The sequence below is a fragment of the Mytilus edulis genome, chromosome 9, assembly GCF_963676685.1.
Source record: "Mytilus edulis chromosome 9, xbMytEdul2.2, whole genome shotgun sequence".
NCBI classification, from domain to species: domain Eukaryota; kingdom Metazoa; phylum Mollusca; class Bivalvia; order Mytilida; family Mytilidae; genus Mytilus; species Mytilus edulis.
This window is the reverse complement of record NC_092352.1, coordinates 51,600,679-51,623,886: the sequence shown is the minus strand read 5'-3', so window position 1 is coordinate 51,623,886 and position 23,208 is coordinate 51,600,679. Positions and strand designations below refer to the sequence as shown.

The window sequence follows — 23,208 nt, the reverse complement described above, 5'->3', positions numbered from 1 at the left end:
ATCCAATCACAAAACTAGTAAAAAACGAATAACATAAAAACAAACTTAATAGTACAGGACATTACCACATGTTACCGTTGATTACATAGACGAATTTAGTCCAATTACGTGAAAAACCAAATATCTGCTATTTATATAAAATAACGAGATGTGATACCAGTATGATTACATTGTACCGATGAAAAAACTCTCCGCCAGATTTCAAATCAAGTGAATATAGGATTATAGTGAAAGATATTATGGCAATAATTGTGCAAATCGGGATAAAAGCATGAATTTTGGTATAAAGGTTGACTAAATGACAATTAAAAAAAAACAGCTGCTGGTCATCAAAAATGTCCATTTTTTCAAAATGGCCACCAATAAATTTGCAAGTGGCGTCATATTCAATTGGTTACGTTTTGTAAATCCTTGAAAGCTGTGTGGTAGGTATAATCCAATGTAAGTTTTGATAAAATGTAAACAACAGTTCATAATGTATGACAAAAAAATCCCACATAAATGAAGAAAAAGAGTAACTTCCGCTTCCAAGATGGCATCAACAATTTTGAAAATGCATTTTTTTTTTATAATTTCCATCAACATAACAAGTGATATCACATTCTTTGTTAAGTTTAAATGCCTAGTTTGGTTAGAAAAGGCGTTGCTTATCTTATAATTATCTGACAGTTGCCAATACAAAAACCCGTACAACGAAGGCCACAACGGTACCATTTACAGTCACCAACACAGCCTAATTTTATGCCTCCGCATTTCAAAAGTTCCTGACAGGAGGAAGCAATGGCAGCCGAAAAAGTCAACTTTGGTTTTCAACTGTCATAATTTTGTTCTGTCATCCAAGGAAGGGTAGCTAAAAGAGGACCAATGTCACGTACTAGAAGCCATAAGTCTTCATTCCTGCCAAAATCTATCCAAAGTTTGTTCCACCATATTTTAAAAGTGCTGCAATTCTTAATACTACTACATCTGTGTCAGTGCTACCTTAAATTACCGTTTTACAACAATTTTCATAATCATGCCGAACATGGACAAACTTTCGTGTATTTGCTTCTCCATGATTACAAGGGGGTAGCTGGAAAGTATCCTTATTGGAATTGCAATGAAAATTTTCACCATGAGTAAAATACACATCTTTATTAGTGTATTTAGAAACAATTCTGTCGGCAAGAAACTTGAAAAATTTTGTTTCGTTGTCATCTTCCCAGAGAAAATTACACCCAACCCTGGTGTTCTACCAGAACCAACATCTTTCCGTCTAGCATAAGAACCTTGCCGATGACTTGTCACAGTTAGCCTTTTAATTATTCATTAAGTAGTCATCAAACACAATGTCTACTCTTGAATACTTATCGACGCAAGATGTTATATAAGGCAGTATGACATCATTTGCATAATCATTAAAATGTTTTGCCTAACAAGGTGGCCTGGAATTAACCGTTGTTGACCCACCAACGATAAATGCGTCAGATTTTGGATCAGCAAATCGCAAAATGTTTCAAGTATACGCATTTGCACGGATTTCACATTACTGCTAAAGTAACATCTTGAAACAAAGACGGAGGAGCAGTTTGTTTTTGTTGATCAAGAAATATTCCAAGTCAATATATCTACTGTGACCAGAAATCAAAGTCTAGAAAAGATATCACAATCACTCTAGCTTTGTTTTTGACATAGACGGTTCCAATTATTTTTTACGGTATCATTCTTTTTATGGACTGTTTGTACAAAATCAGATTCATGAAATGAGCATACTACCAAATTCAAAAAAAGTTCTTAATTTATAATTGAGCACCAGGAAGTAAACTGTGGCCGAGATGACTCTATTTCCTTACACCAGTCTATCAAATCATTGAACGTCATAGAGTCATGACATGATTATAATTCCCGTTTTAGCTTTCATCAGCCGATATATACAATTCAAGAAAAACACATACAGTTATCAGATGCGCGTGTCTAGTCAAATGTACATTTGAACATACATAAAAAGAATCTGCCGTTTAGGTGTTGCAATATTGGTTTTAGTGATGACACATGTCCACCCACTATCACGTAATATATCACCCATTATTTTATAACAAGTTATTTCAATGTGCACTACACCTCACATGACGATTAACTTATCTTTCCCGTACAAACCAGGCCATTCCCACTGAATAGCCATTATCAAAAGTGGCTGATCTACAGTTACTATTTATGTTTCTCCCGTTTTTACCACATGTACCGCCTTATCCATCGAATACGTGATCGTTGCAACTGAATGGGCGTGTTGTTAAAACAGTGGCATCGTAGAAGCTACACTTACTTGAATAGCTCTTGAAGAGATTTGATTTTTTAGAGTAATTAGATGAACTTCGATTTATACCACTGTGCCCTGGTAGTGCATACAAATCGCTCTTTATGTCTATAAATAGTTAGCGTATGCGCAAAATTTTAAATCATGAGTATTATAACCTAGAAAAATGTTATCAAACCAATTCATAATATCATTGAAAATAAAAAAAACCCACTAAATATATATAGTAAATAGTTCAAATGATTTTGAATGAATTTTGTTACATTTTCGCGCATGCACAAACCCTGTATATGTCAAATATTCATTTCTATTAAAAACTTCACATGTAAAGAAGGTGGCTACCAAACCTGATAATTGTTTTTACTAAAAGAAGGTAAGAGGAAAGTTTTTCAGAAAAGCAGTCTTTTCAAACTGAAAAAAAACCAGCCATTTTAGAAAAAGGCCGTGGCCATCTTGAAGAAAAAGATTTTCTTTAGTGGCCAGCTTTTTTCCCTAAAAAGTATACAATAATGATGCTTTGTGATAATGTTCATGCTTGTATCATCATTTGCACAATTTCTTCGATTTTGCTTGCTAATATCTTCCACTAACATAGCGACAATTACTCTTAAAAATTATATTTTTGCTGACTCAATAACACATATTTACTAAAAGTTAGATACTAATATATTAACCGTTACTGGTCTCTTTCCTTCGATCAGGAACATTGTATATTTTGAAAACTCAAAGTTGAACGATAAAAATAAATAAATAAATAATCACTATATATCATAAGTATAGAATACAAAGAAACATGATGCTCTACTGAGCTTTTAACCGAAATACCACTACCCTTTCATTTGGAACATATTTATAAAGATATTTTTCCCCCAGTTTTGATCAATTTGTCATGATACAGAATGAGCTTTGAAGGGTAGCACCAGTCTATATCTATTTTGTTATCAAAATATTAAAAAGCTGTATTAAATGTCATTTCCTATGGCTTTATGATGTAGAAAAAAGAATTTAAAGCAAAGGTCAAAATCTAGAACGTGCGAATTACCTATGACCTTGACCTCAATTTCTAGGTCCAAGGATCTCAAATCAAAAGACCCTAGGTCTTTATTATGTATGGTAAATGAGTTATATAACTTTACGCATAATTCTAAATATAAGATGGGCGAAACCTCCTATTTATTGTTTACGCACCTTTTGAACCAAAATTTATAAGTTACGGCATGTCGCAACTAATAATTTAGTGAAAATAAGATGTTGATATGTTATAAGGTTTTGAAAACTTGTAAAAATAAGCCAAAATAAAAATTTAGAATATGACCTTGACCTTTGACCTTGACCTTATTTTATTTTTTTTGGACCAAGGATTTCAAATCAAAATACCCTAGGTCTCTATCACTTATGATTTGCCAGTTAAAATGCAAATCACTTATATGAAATACACAATTGCGAATAACTACGCATTTGCACCGATTTCACATTACTGCTAAAGTAACATCTTGAAACAAAGACGGAGGAGCAGTTTGTTTTTGTTGATCAAGAAATATTCCAAGTCAATATATCTACTGTGACCAGAAATCAAAGTCTAGAAAAGATATCACAATCACTCTAGCTTTGTTTTTGACATAGACGGTTCCAATTATTTTTTACGGTATCATTCTTTTTATGGACTGTTTGTACAAAATCAGATTCATGAAATGAGCATACTACCAAATTCAAAAAAAGTTCTTAATTTATAATTGAGCACCAGGAAGTAAACTGTGGCCGAGATGACTCTATTTCCTTACACCAGTCTATCAAATCATTGAACGTCATAGAGTCATGACATGATTATAATTCCCGTTTTAGCTTTCATCAGCCGATATATACAATTCAAGAAAAACACATACAGTTATCAGATGCGCGTGTCTAGTCAAATGTACATTTGAACATACATAAAAAGAATCTGCCGTTTAGGTGTTGCAATATTGGTTTTAGTGATGACACATGTCCATCCACTATCACGTAATATATCACCCATTATTTTATAACAAGTTATTTCAATGTGCACTACACCTCACATGACGATTAACTTATCTTTCCCGTACAAACCAGGCCATTCCCACTGAATAGCCATTATCAAAAGTGGCTGATCTACAGTTACTATTTATGTTTCTCCCGTTTTTACCACATGTACCGCCTTATCCATCGAATACGTGATCGTTGCAACTGAATGGGCGTGTTGTTAAAACAGTGGCATCGTAGAAGCTACACTTACTTGAATAGCTCTTGAAGAGATTTAATTTTTTAGAGTAATTAGATGAACTTCGATTTATACCACTGTGCCCTGGTAGTGCATACAAATCGCTATTTATGTCTATAAATAGTTAGCGTATGCGCAAAATTTTAAATCATGAGTATTATAACCTAGAAAAATGTTATCAAACCAATTCATAATATCATTGAAAATAAAAAAAAACCACTAAATATATATAGTAAATAGTTCAAATGATTTTGAATGAATTTTGTTACATTTTCGCGCATGCACAAACCCTGTATATGTCAAATATTCATTTCTATTAAAAACTTCACATGTAAAGAAGGTGGCTACCAAACCTGATAATTGTTTTTACTAAAAGAAGGTAAGAGGAAAGTTTTTCAGAAAAGCAGTCTTTTCAAACTGAAAAAAACCAGCCATTTTAGAAAAAGGCCGTGGCCATCTTGAAGAAAAAGATTTTCTTTAATGGCCAGCTTTTTTCCCTAAAAAGTATACAATAATGATGCTTTGTGATAATGTTCATGCTTGTATCATCATTTGCACAATTTCTTCGATTTTGCTTGCTAATATCTTCCACTAACATAGCGACAATTACTCTTAAAAATTATATTTTTGCTGACTCAATAACACATATTTACTAAAAGTTAGATACTAATATATTAACCGTTACTGGTCTCTTTCCTTCGATCAGGAACATTGTATATTTTGAAAACTCAAAGTTGAACGATAAAAATAAATAAATAAATAATCACTATATATCATAAGTATAGAATACAAAGAAACATGATGCTCTACTGAGCTTTTAACCGAAATACCACTACCCTTTCATTTGGAACATATTTATAAAGATATTTTTCCCCCAGTTTTGATCAATTTGTCATGATACAGAATGAGCTTTGAAGGGTAGCACCAGTCTATATCTATTTTGTTATCAAAATATTAAAAAGCTGTATTAAATGTCATTTCCTATGGCTTTATGATGTAGAAAAAAGAATTTAAAGCAAAGGTCAAAATCTAGAACGTGCGAATTACCTATGACCTTGACCTCAATTTCTAGGTCCAAGGATCTCAAATCAAAAGACCCTAGGTCTTTATTATGTATGGTAAATGAGTTATATAACTTTACGCATAATTCTAAATATAAGATGGGCGAAACCTCCTATTTATTGTTTACGCACCTTTTGAACCAAAATTTATAAGTTACGGCATGTCGCAACTAATAATTTAGTGAAAATAAGATGTTGATATGTTATAAGGTTTTGAAAACTTGTAAAAATAAGCCAAAATAAAAATTTAGAATATGACCTTGACCTTTGACCTTGACCTTATTTTATTTTTTTTGGACCAAGGATTTCAAATCAAAATACCCTAGGTCTCTATCACTTATGATTTGCCAGTTAAAATGCAAATCACTTATATGAAATACACAATTGCGAATAACTCTCAAATAAAGTCTCCGGATAGCTTCGGTCCAACTTAACACCTAATCCTGAAGATGTAACGAGCAAATTGGTAAAATAAATTTGTCGTAATCTTTTAAGAGTGCAAAGAAATAGTGGCCACAAGAAAAACGGTGTTTAGGAAGCTAACTCTTACAACGCAAAGTATTTAGTTACACGGTTGTCAGTTTAAAATCGTATAAACTATACGATATCATATTCCAAATATCTAAGCGACATCTTTTGAAGCAACAAAATTACGCAAAAAAAATTAGGCGGAAGAAAAAAAAAATAATAATATTAATAATAATCAGAAGAAAATCAAAAGGTCTTTCCATGGAAAGGTGAAAAGACCTAATTATGCGAATTATATATAAGCCTAAAAAGTTTCCAAGTGTTTTTGGTAGATTTCGAAAAAATTCATAGTTACACTACTAGTCCAAATCAACCAGGGGTTAAAACTACTTACAATAAATCAATTAAACAGGATGTGTATACAGTACTCTACATACATATTTTTATACATCACACCGATCAAAACTAGAGATAAAGGATACTACAGATATAGTCAAGTCTGCCTCATATCTTGACTTACATCTAGAAATTAACAATGAGGTCGATTGAAAAAAAAACTTTACGACAAGAGATGAATTTAGCTTCCCAATTGTGAACTTTCCATTTTTTGTAGCAACATTCCATCAGCGCCTGCATACGCAGAATATTTCTCCTATTTGATACGATATTTTCGGTCTTGTGTTTCCTATCATGATTTCTTTGATAGAGGATTGTACCTCACAAGGAAACTATAAAAGCAAGAGTTCCAAATGGTGAAGTTGAAATCATGACAAGGTACACTAAGGGTCGTATTTGGCCCCCTATTTTGTCAAAAAATCATTTTCTTCTTATAAATGAACTGAGCATCATAAAATATCTTAATATATTTGTTCTTCAATACCACATGCCCAATTTGTCTTCTAGTATGTCAGAAACCTGATTTTGGGTTGGCTAAAGTGTGTTGATAACGTCAACAGATAGAAAAATGTCTCTTTGTGGACTGCAATCCTTCGTTTTTAAAGGCCTCCGCCAACGTGAGCCACAGTAATAATTAGTGATAAAGATGCATACAAACAGGGTATTCAAAATATGAAAAGAAATTATTGGCTCACGTTGGCGGAGGTGCTCAAAAACTGAAAAAATATCTCGTAAAAAAACAACAAATTGTGTCAAAATAGTAGTATCGGAATGAAATCGGAGAAAGAACTGAAAATATCCGCATTCGGCTGTTACGGCAAGACACCCTCAACTAAAGCAAGAATACTTCGATAGGTGCTCAAGGTTTTCAGTTGTAGAATTTGCAATCATTCAGTTTCAAATTGTATTTTTTTAATCTTTATATCCAGGTGGAGTGTGTTTTATCGATTTAAACCAACACCTTACATAGTGAAAACATATGCACTCGGCACACACGATAAACAGGAGTTTTGCAAGTGTCCCCCTCATTAAATAAAGCGAAAAAAGTTTGAATATTTTTTTTTCCTTTTTTGGGTTCTTTGAAATAATGTGTAAATTCGGAACAAGATACCTTCGGTCGAGTCTGTAATTGCATACGACTTTGTAAAAGACCACTGCAGAAAAGAACATGTTAATTCTTAATAATATTAACGGGAATCTATTTTGTTTTGAGTACACATAGTCTCATATAAAGGAAACAAATTGAGAGTTGTCCCTGGGTGATAGTTAGCCCTAGTGCCAGATTTTTTTTCCATTTCTATCATGACTTTACAGTATGCCTATAAATACATACATTTAACACAATTGAGACATTGTGGCAACGTAGTGTAGTGGTATATCGTCGTCTTTTGAATGCCGCGATTTACGTTCTAATCTCACATGGTGCATATTTTTGTCCAATATACGTTTTTCTTCTAATAATATTTAAAAATATATTCAACGAGGGGTTGAAATTACACTGTAAAAAAATTGGGTCCAGAATTTTAAAGGAAAGTAGTGATTTGGTCCAGCTGAAAAAGGTTGAAAATTAGAACTTCGGAAGCTGTCAAAAGATTTCAAGACGCCCTAAACATAAAATTTTCCATATTATGAGTTAGAGCCGATGCAGTTTTCTATAAGTTTGATATAATTTGTCCCAAAAGTAGTACAACACACTGTAAAAGATTCTTTGAGAAAGCGCAGGTGGGATTTTTTTATTTTCATTTATATTCTAAAAGAAATGCGCTACGAAATAATTGTGGTCTCGGACCTTCTGGGTGGTTTAGTTTCAACAAAAAAAAGCTGTAGAGGTTTTTTGGAAAAATAATATTAAAGGAAGTACCTATTTATATACATCATGTAGTTTCAAACGCACATGCATTTTTAAGGGTGTAACTTTTGTAAATTGATAGCAGACAGATGTCCTTACAAAATGACTTGTATTTTAAAAGTTGAAATGAAATATAATAATCATGACATGATAAAAAGGTATAATAAAATCTTGGCCAATCTGATCATTATGATATGTAACGTTTGCTATAATATATATATTTCTCGCAGACTCTTTTTCAAATATGAAATTGGCATCCTGAAAATGTAAACCATGGGCGCAACATAATGCAATACATGAACTGTCTTGTGTCTGGTCTCAGTAAATGGTATAGTAATTTTGTTGTATATCATTAAAGACTTAATGATTTTTTGTATTCAAAGATCTGATCACTTTTTAAGCGATTGGGAAAATGTTTGCGTTCGTATAATATTATCATATGTTGTTGATTGTTATTTGTTGTTTATTTCTTGACCAATTTCAAAGGGATTTAATTCCGGGGGTTCTTTAAAATGCGGCATCTAACTGTGTTTTTATGTTTTTGGATTCAAGGCCCCGTGTTTAAATTGGTCTAAACGTGAGGTCTAAAGGTCCAAAATTAAACTTTGTTGAATTTCATCAAACATTAACATGTATGCCAAATATATCCGTGAATATATTTTTGTTTATTTTGGGCCCGCCTTCATATCGGTCTACAATGAGGTCTAAAGGGTCCAAAATTATATTTTTTTGGTTTTACCAAAATAAAATTCTTGCGGTTCTTTTGACAAATGTTTGATGAGCTGAATCTGTATGTGTATTAAGATATTTGATTTTGAAACTGGTTTTCAAATTGGTACAAAACAGGGTTCAAATTAAATTCTTCAACAAAAAAGTGAATACATGGGATACTTGATATGTATGTAACCGTTTATATAGATTTTAGATTTTAGGCCATGTTTTAAAATTATTCTACATTGAGGTCTGAAATTTAACTTTCTTTGATATAATAAAACATGAATTAGTGGGGTTCTTCGATTTGCTGAATCTAATAACAAAAAAAAATGATGTTATGTATCGTTATAAACATTCATAGAATAGCAGTTATGTATCTGCTTATCCTTCAGGAGCACCTGAGATAACCCCCAGTTGTTGGTGGGGTTCGTGTTGCTTATTCTTTAGTTGTATATGTTGTGTCATGTGTACTATTGCTTGTCTGTTTCATTTTTTGTCTTTTTCATTTCCAGTCATGTCAATTTATGATTTTGACAGCAGTGATTTTCCTAGTATTTAGGGGAAGGAGCCCAGGGCCCATGCAATTGAGAATAAAGTTCGTGAAATGTTGGATTGTGGGTAGTAAACACCAAGCTGTTTTCATCCATAGTCGGACAGAGATTAACCTATAAAAACTCATTTACTTAGACGACAAAATACTATCAGAAAAATACATCAACGTAAATCATAAATGAAAAAGGTCGTTGCTATGCAGTTATTATGGTTGCTAGGTAATTTTGTAGCGAAAAAAACAAGCCAAACAAATTTTAAGATTTGTACAATTGTCCTAAAAGTACCAAGCAATAGAAACATAGCTTTGGTTAACATATTATTGTTTACATAAGCCATAAACATATACCAAAGTCTACTGTTGCTTAATAAACATTACTGTTGCTAAGGGCAATACTGGTGGTTAAGGTGTTGATAAATACTCGTTCAATTAATATAGATAAACAAAACATTACTGCTTCAGATTTCCTTATATGTATTTTACAATTACACATTATGATTCATATGGAAAATACGTTTTTTTGTTTGATAAGGTTTAAAATAGCATATTATTGGCAGGTTTCAAATCTGTTGCTAGGCAACCAAAAATTGAGAATCACCCCAAAAAAATGCCATTTTTTTAAGCTTCTATACCTAGTCTAATGAAATTATAAAATTTAATGTCTTTCAAGAGGGGGCCAAAATTGGCCCTTATTGTACCTTGTCCTTTAACGGACGCCATCACCAGTTGGTTGACCGTTATGGAATAACCGTTTCACAGATTATGGATATGTTCCATATATCATAGCTACAATACCCTTCCCTTTTCATGAGTGTGACCTACCGATTTAGACTATTTACCGGATTTGTAATAACATAAGAAACACGACGGGTGCCACACGTGGAGCGGGATCTGCTTACCCTTATGGAGCACCAGAAATCACTCCAAGTTTTTGATGGTGTTTGTGTTGCGTAGTTTTTAGTTTTCTATGTTGTGTCTTCTGTACTATTATTGATCTGTTTTTCTATTTATTTTAAGCCATGATGTTGTCAGTCTATTTTCAATGAGTTTGACTATTTCTCTGGTATCTTTCGTCCCTCTTTTAATCTCAGTTTCGTTGCTGTGTTCCCCGATACAGTTGGATGAGAACGCTACGAAAATCTCCAAAAAGATCAAACAAATTTGTTTTGTTTTTGAATATGAAACGGAGGAGCATGCATGTCTGCTGTACAGCGATCTTAGAGACGAACAGTTATATATCTTAAATTCGATAATGAATATTCCAGTCGTTGGTCGATACCATGAAATTGTCATTTATTTTAGCCATTGGCAATGTTAATGTAAAACTAAAATAAACCAAAACTGACACACTTATTTTAAAATATAGAAAACATATTTTAAAATCCGATAACATATGAAAATATGTTTTATGATTTAATTTTAGATTTTTAGCTTTGAAACTGTGTTAATATACTTGTTCCTTTTTAATCCATCTCTCATACTTCTTTTCAGAATAATATTTTAAAAAGTTTACTTTTACATTTTGAAATGTGTATACTGTATTAATGAAAGTGAGACATTAAAACATATCATTGTGTTTTTTTTTGTGTATTGTATTGTATAAAAATCTTTGGATCTAAAAAATTGGTTTTGCAGTCATAAATTTCTTTCTTTTAAATTAGATAGAACACATATATGCTACTCAATACTTTGATAAGAGTACAACGCTATATAAATATAAAATTGTGGTAAAATATCATTCATTCAATTTTTCTTTACACATACATTTGTGTACTATGAAACGCTATAAAATGAGACTAAAGCAACTTGGTAATGAATTTTTAAACTTTCTTATGAGAACGATTTGTTTCGTAATGCGTTGATTGTTTGGTGGTGGATTAATGACCAGTAACAAACACGTCATGCATGTTCAGGACAATGTGATGAGTCTGAATTATTACTAGTTCATTTAAATGACTATTTGATAGACTATCTATCTGGACATTATATCTTCATGTTAAAAATTTAGTTTAGCTTTGGTTAAACTAAAAATGTTTTCAAAACATGCAAAGCTCACTCTGCGATAGAATTGGTTTGTGCTTGCTTTTTGTCGAATTATATAACATATTTTAGACATGATTAAATTGACATCAAGCATACGATAGAAAGTTAATATCGACATAGAAGACCAATGCCTGTTAACTCATCAAACATCAATGCTTTGACCTTAAAAGACTAATTGATAAAAGTATTACCGGCGTAAACAATGATTAGATGTATACAAATAAAATATGAATCAACCTTGACCGCAGATAATTGATAGCTATTGATAATCTGATCAGAAAGAAGGTCTGCTATAATGCTTTTCAAGACATTATAAAGCCATGCGTATTGTTTTAAGTTTGTTCATAAAACAGTTCCGATAAAGAGGTTTTCCGGTTTTTTCAACGAAAAAAAATCATTGTGATTTGCGTTCATGTTTCGTCTTACACTCAACAGCTAGAAAAGCAGTTTATACGAACAAGTGACGCAATTAATCTTAAACGGTGAAATTATAATACCCGAATGGCAAATATCTGTCTTTGTAGTTTTTGAATTTACAGGTACTTCGCTTTCTGAAACACATTTTATGTAAAAAAAACATAGGATTGAATATGGATAAGCACTATTCTTCAAGTTTTTTAGAATCCACATATGTAGTTATATGGTTGAACATTGTTAAACAAGGTTTAATCTACCATTTTCTTCTCAAATGTATGTATACGTACCAAGTCAGATATAAGACAGGTTGGTCGATATAGCTTAGTCTTACGTTAATTATAAGTTATTTCGGTTTTATTGAGATTCCAAATTCTGGACTAACCTTGAAGATATTTATTTTTGCAAATAATTTCTTCAAAACAAGAAAACACGAACTTAAGTTAGTATTAAGTTAAAAAGGCTAATTTAATTTGATTTACTTGACAAGTGTTACATAAAATAAGAATATTCAAGGTACATAATTTTGTTTAAAACACATCATTATATCAATTTTTTTGCAGGTAAAGATATAGATTTCAAAATTCCGATCTTCATTTCTTAAATTTTCATAAAGATTTTTTCAACATTATGTACATGTAGTTTCTATGACGCTTAAACTGTGTTGGTTTCACCATTTTCCTGATAAATATGTTTTCTGAAATATTACAGATTTCGCAAACTATTTTTTGTTATTGTCCGTGCTATTAAAATGCAAATACTTGGATACACAACAAGTTAAATATATTAAGACTAATTTGGTTTAGTCTATATGTTTTCTGTCTCCATCGATCTTTCATACAATTCAAAATAATCATTATTCGAACTTGAATTCCCAGAGGGTATTGCAGTAATTGTAGCATAGTTATCATTATCGGTTTCGTATCCATTGTATGATACACCATGATTGTGCGGAATACTACTAATATTCAAATACTGTTGACCTCTGTTATTCATTGCATCGTAATGGTGCTCGTGTGATTGGCCTAGGTTTTGGTTGTTATCTATTGGCACTGAATAGTCACTACCAGTTGTCAATCTGAAGCATAAACAAATAATTTTTGAAAAATGACATGTGATAGAAGTCAAACGTGTATATGAATTCTTTGGTGTATGCATAATTAAACACAATGCTTACTACATTATACATAAGTAATTGAGAATGTTTAGAGAAAAAGACAAAAGGTTTTCATTATGCCTTTCAAAACTTAAAAATTATTATCACCATATCAACAATTTTTACTTCTTTTTGCAAACACTTTAGTTCATGTTATTTTTATAATCGGAGATTAACTCTTTTGAATGTTTCAAGAATTAAAATATAATACATTAAAATAAAACAGCGCATTATCCTAAAAACGCAGTTAACCTTCATGTATCATTCTTTTAATTGAGCGATGTTTTTAAAGATATTTTCAACGTATGGCTTAAGGATAATGTACCCTGGTGTTGATTAAATGCTAAACATATGGGAATTTTATAGAAAATCCACAGCCTTTATCCTTGTACTCTCATATTTGGCAATTTGAAGACTCATAGATATAGGATTACTGCATGCAGTGCTAGCATTGATTTCCTTAAAACAAGTTAATTAATGTAGTTATTGGTTAAAACTAATAAAAATATGGACCAAATCAAGTACATCTTTTAGGATGCGCTCGACTTTAGTGACTCAGCACGAGGTATTTTGGAATTTACAGGTTGTTTAGAACTTTTTGTTAAAAAAAAAAGACCAGCACATCATAGATAAGCAGGTGAGTAATCTATGTTTAACATTTTATAACAAAAATCTCTGTATTAAAGGCTGGGGGTTTTCTATAAAAATCTTGGTTTATGTGCCACAAAGTACTCTTTTTCTATTAAATGCAATGAAACAGTAAATAATAATGCTTTGCATCAAGTTTCCCCTCGGTATATGTACAAAATGGCCTATCTCTATTATTCATTATATTTGTAGTTTTGAAACAATTGAAGTTTGAAAAGTTCGTACAGAAATGGCTACAGAAGGGGTCATAAACCTTAATTTATTGAAAGGAAAACTTACCAGCTTTCATTTTGCGATCCAGAGGTAATCACTAACTAGAGATTCCGTCACATATACTACCAACAAGTGATATCACGTACTTACAAACGAACGTACTTACACACGAGTAGTAATCATCCTTTCATGTCTGAAGAATTCAGAGGGGATATGAATTTGCTGATTATCGTTTTTGGAATTCCCGTCAATATAATACTGCCATAGTAAACCTAATCGAATCTAATGTAGTTTTTACTTAAGCAACATATGTTCATGATGTTACAATATATAAAAAATTACGTCTGAAGCACTACAAACTGGGAAAAGTCTGAAATGGCCTCGACTGTACTGATTTTTACTCGACCAGTCTGAATTGGTCTGAAATTTACTAGTTAATACTCGACTATAGTCTGAACCATACTTAATAGTCTGAACTTATACTTAATCATGTTAAACACGTCTGAACAATGCTTGACCTAGTTTGAACCATACTCGACCTAGTCGGAACCATACTCGACCAAGTCTTAACCAACCCAGAGCTATTGTTTTTGTATCTTTACATTGTATTTCTATCAATTTAGGAACTGGAAATTTAAACAACAATTTCAAATCATAAATGTATTCATTATAACATTTAAACCAAAACTTCACAATAAATATCATATTACTTCAACACCATATTTATCAACAGTTACACACACACACATACATATATATTATATCTGTAAATTTGCGAAAAACATTGTTGGGTTGATGTTTAGACGAGTTGTATATACATTATGTACACAGCCATGTATCACCATCATTGATGGCGATCCGATAGATACATCTGTTGTAGGGTTGTCACTGACTCAGACGTACTTATAAACATAATTATTTTCTGTGACTGTATCTTACATTAATTTGTAGGATCCTTTACTATAGTTAATTTAGCTGATCTGTAACAATAACATCTTCATGCCTTATATATCATGTACTGCAGTACGCCGCTAGATTAAAATTGACGTGGAAAGGTAACACACGGCCAGCGAAAGCTCTATTTTTAAGAGCCCAGGTGGTCGTGTGGTCTAGCGGGACGGCTGCAGTGCAGGCGATTTGGTGTCACGATATCACAGTAGCATGGGTTCGAATCCCGGCGAGGGAAGAACCAAAAATTTGCGAAAGCAAATTTACAGATCTAACATTGTTGGGTTGATGTTTAGACGAGTTGTATATACATTATGTACACAGACATGTATCACCATCATTGATGGCGATCCGATTGATACATCTGTTGTAGGGTTGTCACTGACTCAGACGTACTTATAAATATAATTATTTTCTGTGACTGTATCTTACATTAATTTGTAGGATCCTTTACTATAGATAATTTAGCTGATCTGTAACAATAACATCTTCATGCCTTATATATCATGTACTGCAGTACGCCGCTAGATTAAAACTGACGTGGAAAGGTAACACACGACCAGCGAAAGCTCTATTTTTAAGAGTCCAGGTGGTCGTGTGGTCTAGCGGGACGGCTGCAGTGCAGGCGATTTGGTGTCACGATATCACAGTAGCATGGGTTCGAATCCCGGCGAGGGAAGAACCAAAAATTTGCGAAAGCAAATTTACAGATCTAACATTGTCGGGTTGATGTTTAGACGAGTTATATATATATATATATATATAAACCTTTAAAATAAAGATAAAACAAGCTGATCAAAAATGATATCAAAACTGAAATGTGACTTAGATATTTTCAATGTTATTCAAAAATTTTAAATCTTTCAAATATATTTCATGGTTTAATATTGGACAATACTTAAGCCTAGTATAGATTTAGGGTGTCAGTTGAGTAAAGTAAATAATGCAGTGATTTTTTTGTTTTATAACAAAATACATATTTCATGTAAAATAGTATATTAACTTAATCAATTTAAAAAAGTCACTTATGATTTTTAAAACCATGAACTTAAAAAATCATTATAAATGAACTTCCATAGCAATCCTTGATAACCTTTTAAAAAAGAAAATGTGTCCTAAAGTTGCAGTATCCTTTTTTTATTTCATTCAAATGTAAATATTTGTTGTCATCATTAAAGACATGGCATACAGGATGCACTTAATAAAGTTTAATTACATCAGTACTTGTGTTTTACAGGTAAAAAGAGAACCCTTCTTTTCTCAAACCCTTGTATTACTCATCTAGTGAATTCAAAAGGACTTGCGATTTAAATTGTACAGGATGTTGCAATTTTGGATGAATGTTATTTAGAATTTAATACTTCTGACGACCAGGTATGATCTATTTAATGAGTTTGACCCAAGCAGGAGGTATTAATTTATACACTAATTAACAATTTTATTAATTTCATTAATTACTTTAATTTTGTATTCTTTTATTAATTTGATATATATCACATATAATATATCTCAAATTTTAATAAAAGATATATTTCTAATATAAGGTTGAACAATTTGAGTGATTTTTTTGGCTGTTGCTACATGTACCCCATTAAAACAAAATTATGTTACTATAGTATGTAGCCATGAAACCTATGTAGCTTGTATTCAGATATTTTTGAGAATTAAGATTAAAAAACCCATGCCAAACAGGAAGCACTTTAATAAGGTTTTATTACCGTCAGTATATATATGTGTAGTTTTAAGGTAAAAGAAAATCTTTTATTAAACTAAATTCTCCAACTTTAAAATTAATAAAACAAAATTGTTATTACTAATATATAAGATAATCTGATTTAACCTTCTCTTTTTGATAAATATGAGAATCATGTAAGTATGTAAAATCTGATTATATATATATTTCTCATCATAGATACCAGGACTAAATTTTGTGTATACTCGCGTTTCGTCTACAAAATTCTCATCAGTGACGCTCGAATCCAAAAAAGTTAAAAAGGCCAAATAAAGTACGAAGTTGAAGAGCATTAAGGACCAAAATTCCTAATTGTTTTGCCAAATCCAGCTAAGGTAATCTATGCCTGAGGTAGACAAGCCTTAGTATTTCAAAATTCCAAATTTTGGTAAACAGTTAATTTATAAATATATCCACATCAATGATAATTCATGTCAGCACAAAAAGTGCGGACTACTGGGCTGGTGATACCCTCGGAGGAATAAATCTCCACCAACAGTGGCATCGACCCAGTGGTTGTAAATAAACTCATCATATATACCATATATATTTCTCTAATTCTTTCTTTAATTTATCCCTTTCTGCACCCATTGTATAAACAATTTTTAATCAACGTGTGGTTCGTTTTATCTCAGTTCTACATTGGTTAAAATCCGATTATGACGACGAATTTTCTTGTTTTCCTCTGAATTTTCTATTGTGACGGCATGAAAAGGCGACCATGCCTGATGACGTCACATACAAAGAACACATCTTTTTGCAGATCAGTCGCAAAGAAGGAATAAGTTTGCCTGCGTATTGTTTAAAGATCATTAGAGAAACAGATTCCACCACCAAAGCTCGTGTTATACGATATTTATCCACTCTCGACAGTTAAATTTATAAAATTGCAAACGCTCGGCGAGCCTCGCGTTTTAAGTTTGAAAATCTTACTGTCTCGAGTGGATAAATATCGTATCACAATCGATGCAGTGATTGAATCTACTGTAAACCAACTTATTTTCGCGGATACTTTATTTCGCGTTTATCTCCAGCTAGTCTACTTCACGGCGATTTAATTTCGCGATTTTTAGTTAACTTGATATAGTTTAATAAGGAAAGATCCAAGTTATACATATTCGCGACGATTTAATTTCGCGTTATTTTTCTTCCCGCGAAAGTCGCGAAAATTAATCGCTCGCGAAATTAAGTTGGTTTACAGTATATATATCTTTAATTTTTTGTGCCTGTTGTCATTTAAGTTAAAAAGAAACAGTTAAGATTCAAAACAAAGTAGAGGTAATTATTTGGTCAAGAATAGTTCAGACAAGTCGAGTATTGTTCAGACCTTTGGTCGAGTATGGTTAAGACTGAAAAAAATAGGTCGACTACAGGTCGAGAACGGGTTAAGACTGCTTCAGACTGGTCGAGTTATGCTTCAGACTATTTTTAATGTCTTAGATAAAGGTCAAATCAGTACAATCGAGTACGGTTTAGACTGGAGTGGAGTAATCTGAAGTTAAATTCTAACCAATTCTGACTGGTCGAGTAAACATCAGTACAGTCGAGTACAGATATAGGCCATTTCAGACTGTTACTGGTTTGTAGTGAAATCCACGATGACAGTTTTTTTAACAACCTTGACACGAGAAGAAGCTGATAATTACCTTTTATATACAATGGCGACCAATATTACCATACACAATAACAGTACCAATCCAAAAGACAGTCCGATAATTAATCCTGGATATTAAATAATAAATATAGATTAACATGTTATAGTTAAGAAGGAAGAAAAATGTGGCGATTGAAAATCTTGCCTGGTAAAACACAGTACTATCATTCTTGATAACACATATGAAATGAATGACAAAAAGTGTCAACCAATGCATGAAATCATAGAAGACAACAATAACTTGGCAGTTCTGTGGCTAACATTTATTAAAGTAAAATACTGTATCTAACTGATCTGGGTATGAATGTTTTTACCTAACTATATTCAATTTAGCAAGATACTTTTATCTATATCTTAAAACATTTGAATTACTCTTTTTCATGTGCATTCTCCCGTTAAAAGTATGTATGAGTCACTTCGTTGTAATTTCTAAATTGTAAAAAGGAAAAAAAAATACCTGACGAGCTCTTAAAACTGTCAGAAACGATACGTTTACCAAAATTAGTAAATCAAATAAGTATCCGATAACATGAGGCCTAGATATATCATGTATATATTTTTGCTAAGTTCTTTAACTCCACCAAAAACGATCCTGTCCTACATTTATAGTGAAAAAATGATTTTCCATATAAACCTTTATTTTTTTCCAGGTTTAAGGTTTACAATAACACTTGAGCCTAATGTGTACGTATTTGATGATGTCTTGAAATTTAAAAAAGATGCATTGACCAATTTAATATTTTATCCTCTTATTTTGATAATCAGACAGAGGTTACACGTTAGCTGTTATAATTGAAGTGTTAAGTAAAAAGTAAAAAAAACAAGTACTGAACTCCAAGGAAAATTCAAAGCGGAAAGTCCCTTATCAAATTGTAACAACAAATGCTTAAACAAATTATATTTTGTTCCTCCAAGAGCACCTAATCATGATTTTTTTTGTGATTTCTCCAGGTATTTGTATTGCTGTGTCTTTAGTTGTACGTATGTTTTGGCTATTGCTTGTGTTTTTATGCCCCATCTACGATAGTAGAGGTGCATTATGTTTCTGGTGTGTGGGTCCGTTCGTTTGTCCGTCTGTTCGTTCTTTCGTCCTTCTGTGCGTTCGTTCGTCCGTCTGCTCGTCCGTCCGTTCGTCCCGTTTCAGGTTAAAGTTTTTGGTCAAGGTAATTTTTGATGAAGTTGAAGTCCAATCCACTTGACCAGTACACATGTTCCCTATGATATTGTCTTTCTAATTTGAATGCCAAATTAGATTTTTTACCCGAATTTCACGGTTCACTGAACATAGAAAATGATAGTTCGAGTGGGGCATCCGTGTACTTGGGACACATTCTTGTTTTTATTTTTCATTTCATTTGACATATAGTTTTTGATTGCCTCCTTGGTTATTTCAAAAATGTCGACCAAATAAACATGGACAATATATGAGCAACTTCTATGCATGGATTCTACAATTGCGATGCAATGCGACTTTTGTTTACTCATTATAAAATTTAAAATGAAGTGGTGTCTCAGCACAAATTTATCTTTAACTTTGAGAGGTCATGAATATGGTAGTTGTTCAGATGATTTATAGCATTTGAGTTTGTCAGTTTTATGGACTTGGACTGGAATTTGCCTTGTATTTCAGTGTTTTATTATACGTTTTTGCTTTGAAGGTTCAGTAACTTGAAAGATAAAATAGTTGAAGTTAAGTAGTACCGGATATGTTCGAAGGATAGGCATAACTATACAACTATTTTGACGTAGTCAAGAAGCCAAACAGTCTGCATTCACTTGTAATAAAATAACAAACAGGATATATATCAGATTTTTAATTTGTTTTGACATTATGATATAATTTAAACATAAAATTACAGCAGGATGTCTTTGATGAACTATGCCCGTAGATATCTAGACATGATATCAGAAGATGTGGTATGAGTGTCAATGACACAACTCTTTATCCAAGTCACAATTTGTAAAGTTGTAAAAGTAAACCATTATAGGTGGGTCTTATTGGGATCTAAGCGTGACAAGTGAAAATTGAATAATCATGCGTGAAACCGGAAACGAAGTCCGACGACACACGGAAAATTGCATGCACTTTTATGGTAACAAGAAGCGGGATACGAGATTATCACTAAACAATAAGCAGGATCCGGGATCAGACTCCCCCAATGAGACCCTTTTAAAGGACATAGAACGGTCTTCAAAACTAGACCTTTGCTCACACCGAACAGCAGGCTTCAAAGGGCCCCAACAAATGACTAGTGTAAAACCATTCAAACGGAAAAAAACCAACAATCTAATCTATATAAAAAAAAAAAGAGAAACGAGAAACACTTACGACCCACATCATGTTTTAAAAGAAGCTGTATCAATTTTTGCCTGACAAAAATTGCGCGTGCTCTCAATGACAACTTCATGATATTGCAAAAGATTTTTTTTTCTTTTGTTGTGTTGTAACACCACTGTCCCATATTAGGCGACTGGTTTGGCGATCAAAAACATGTTGAATGCTGCTACAGTCTTTACGTACCTGTCTCAAATTAAAAGTTCATGGTTGTCGTTGGTTCATGTCTGTCATATTTATTCTTAGGTGTTGTTGTTGTTGTTAATTTATTTAGCTGTTATTTTTTTTAAAATAGATTATTTAACATTTTTCATGGAGAGCCCTTTATTGCCGACCTTACGGTATGAATTATTCTCATTGTTAATCTACGTACGGTGGTCTTTATATTCACTTTATTTGAACGATGGTGGATTATTGTCTCGTTGTCAATTATAACAAATCCCCTTATTTATGAATTAAAGCTTAAAAACTCATTACTTCATGGTAAATGATATCGACAGTGGTATCGTGGTAGCGCGTTTGAATCGAGCACAGGAGGTCTTTTATGTTTATGTTTATGTTTGAACCTCGCCCGGGACAATTCAGGTACTTTAAAAATGGCAATCCTGCTTCTCCGTTATATCAGTAGAATTAGTGACTGGTCTGTTCAATTTCTGAGCAATGTGTTCACAAAGAGTATCATAATGTCTTGCCGTCAGTTACATTGTGAATTGGAACGCTGTCGATCTAGTACAAAACAAGATATTCATGTTACATAAGCACGTTCTCATCCTGAATATGCCTTTGGTTTGACGCATTACTTTAAACAGCCGTCAATAACCATCATCATTATACTGCTAATCATTTTCGACATATCAAATATATGTTGCATTATCTAGCATGTTTGCTGTACTGTTGTTTTACGTGGTACGTGATATGAACAATTCGATCTTCCTTAGTTTTGTTTAAATCGTTGGTACTACATTTGGTAAGTAGCGTTAGCAATAATTGCTTTATTCAATCAGTGCTTGAGTCCACTCTTGCTGTATATTTGATTTTTGTATACCACAATTTTGTACTTTGTTTTCAGTTTTACTCTGCATCAAATATATTTTATTCCAAATATTATTATTTATAAATGAGGCTAAATATTTTCTTCCATAAACTTTCTGATGTAAACTAAATTGAAATATAAATATGTATTACCTGCATTTTCCCTTTCTTCGTATATCTTTCCAGAATCTGAATGATTTGGTACAGACCCTGTAACTAATATTCCGTTATTAACATATATATATCTTAACAAGACAAGCGAAATGAACAAATGGAAAATCTTAAAGACTCATCGCATAACTCTACTTCGGAATTTTGAGTATGTCGCATACACATAATGCAATTACATAATTGTCAAGTTATTTTAATTTCAATTTTCGTCTGGTAAACAGAAGATAATCCAATTTGAACATTGTCTTGTTATCCATTGACAAATGACAAATTATGTATACGTCAGATTTCAACTTTGAATGAATTATATATCTTGATTCGATCAATGCTTATGATCAAATGCGAGTAAAGCGTATGTAAAAAGATATAAATATCATAACTTGCCTTCTTCAGCATTTTTACGATAACAGTTTTCAGAAGAATTGGATCCTTTTTCGCTAGTTATCGTTCCATATGGGCATGGATAGCAAAAGTCCTGTCCACTCATGTGTTGATAGTAATTTTTTTCACAAGGGGCACAACAAGAAGCACTTGGAACATAAGACTGACCAGGCGGACAGTTATCTAGAGAAAAAAACACATTAAAAAGTTAAAATAAAATAAAACACTTTATTCAATTCCAAAAATTCCTGTATTTGTAAAGCTGCGCAGTGATTAGAAAAAACTTTTCCTAAAGTTTCATCTCATGCAAGACATATCATAATATATAAAGACTATAAAACAGAAATCAAAATGATATGTAAAAACATAAGAATGAACTAAACACACAAACGTGTAAGAAAACATTAACAGTACAACTTTGTTGTAATTTCACATATACATTCAAAAAGTAAAATCACAAAAATACTGAACTTAGAGGAAGATCAATTGGGAAAGTCCATAATCACATGGCAAAATCAAATAACAAAACGCATCAAAAACGAATGGACAAGAACTGTCATATTCCTGACTTGGTACAGGCATTTTCAAATGTAGAAAATGGTGGATTAAATAGGAACTTCTTATTAATGATAACAGTCCTTGCCTTTATCGTGTTTATTTAATTTGAACAAATCTAAAAAAGCATTTAATTAACTAATGACTATAAAAAGTTGAAATTAAACTACATGACAGTCATATGAACAGTGTAATGATTATATACACCAAATTGGGTTGATTAATTGCTTATTTTATCCGAGAAACAGAACAAATAACAAAAACAAATATTGTCTAATGAATCTGTAAGTACAAAAAAAAAAAAACTGCCGGAGGGACAAGTTTGTTTAACAAACACTCTATACACCAAATACAGCTGA

The 23,208-nt window shown here is 32.2% G+C and overlaps 1 protein-coding gene across 1 annotated transcript in view; it reads right to left on the bottom strand.

Annotated features, from left to right (window-relative positions):
* Nucleotides 1–14,533: 14,533 nt before the first annotated feature.
* LOC139490036 (uncharacterized) overlaps nt 14,534–23,208 on the bottom strand; it is a 194,490-nt gene continuing 185,815 nt past the window's right edge. The window contains exon 27 of the mRNA XM_071276888.1: nt 14,534–14,667. Coding sequence (XP_071132989.1) covers nt 14,534–14,667 — 134 coding nt within the window. The remainder of the gene's footprint in view (nt 14,668–23,208) is intronic.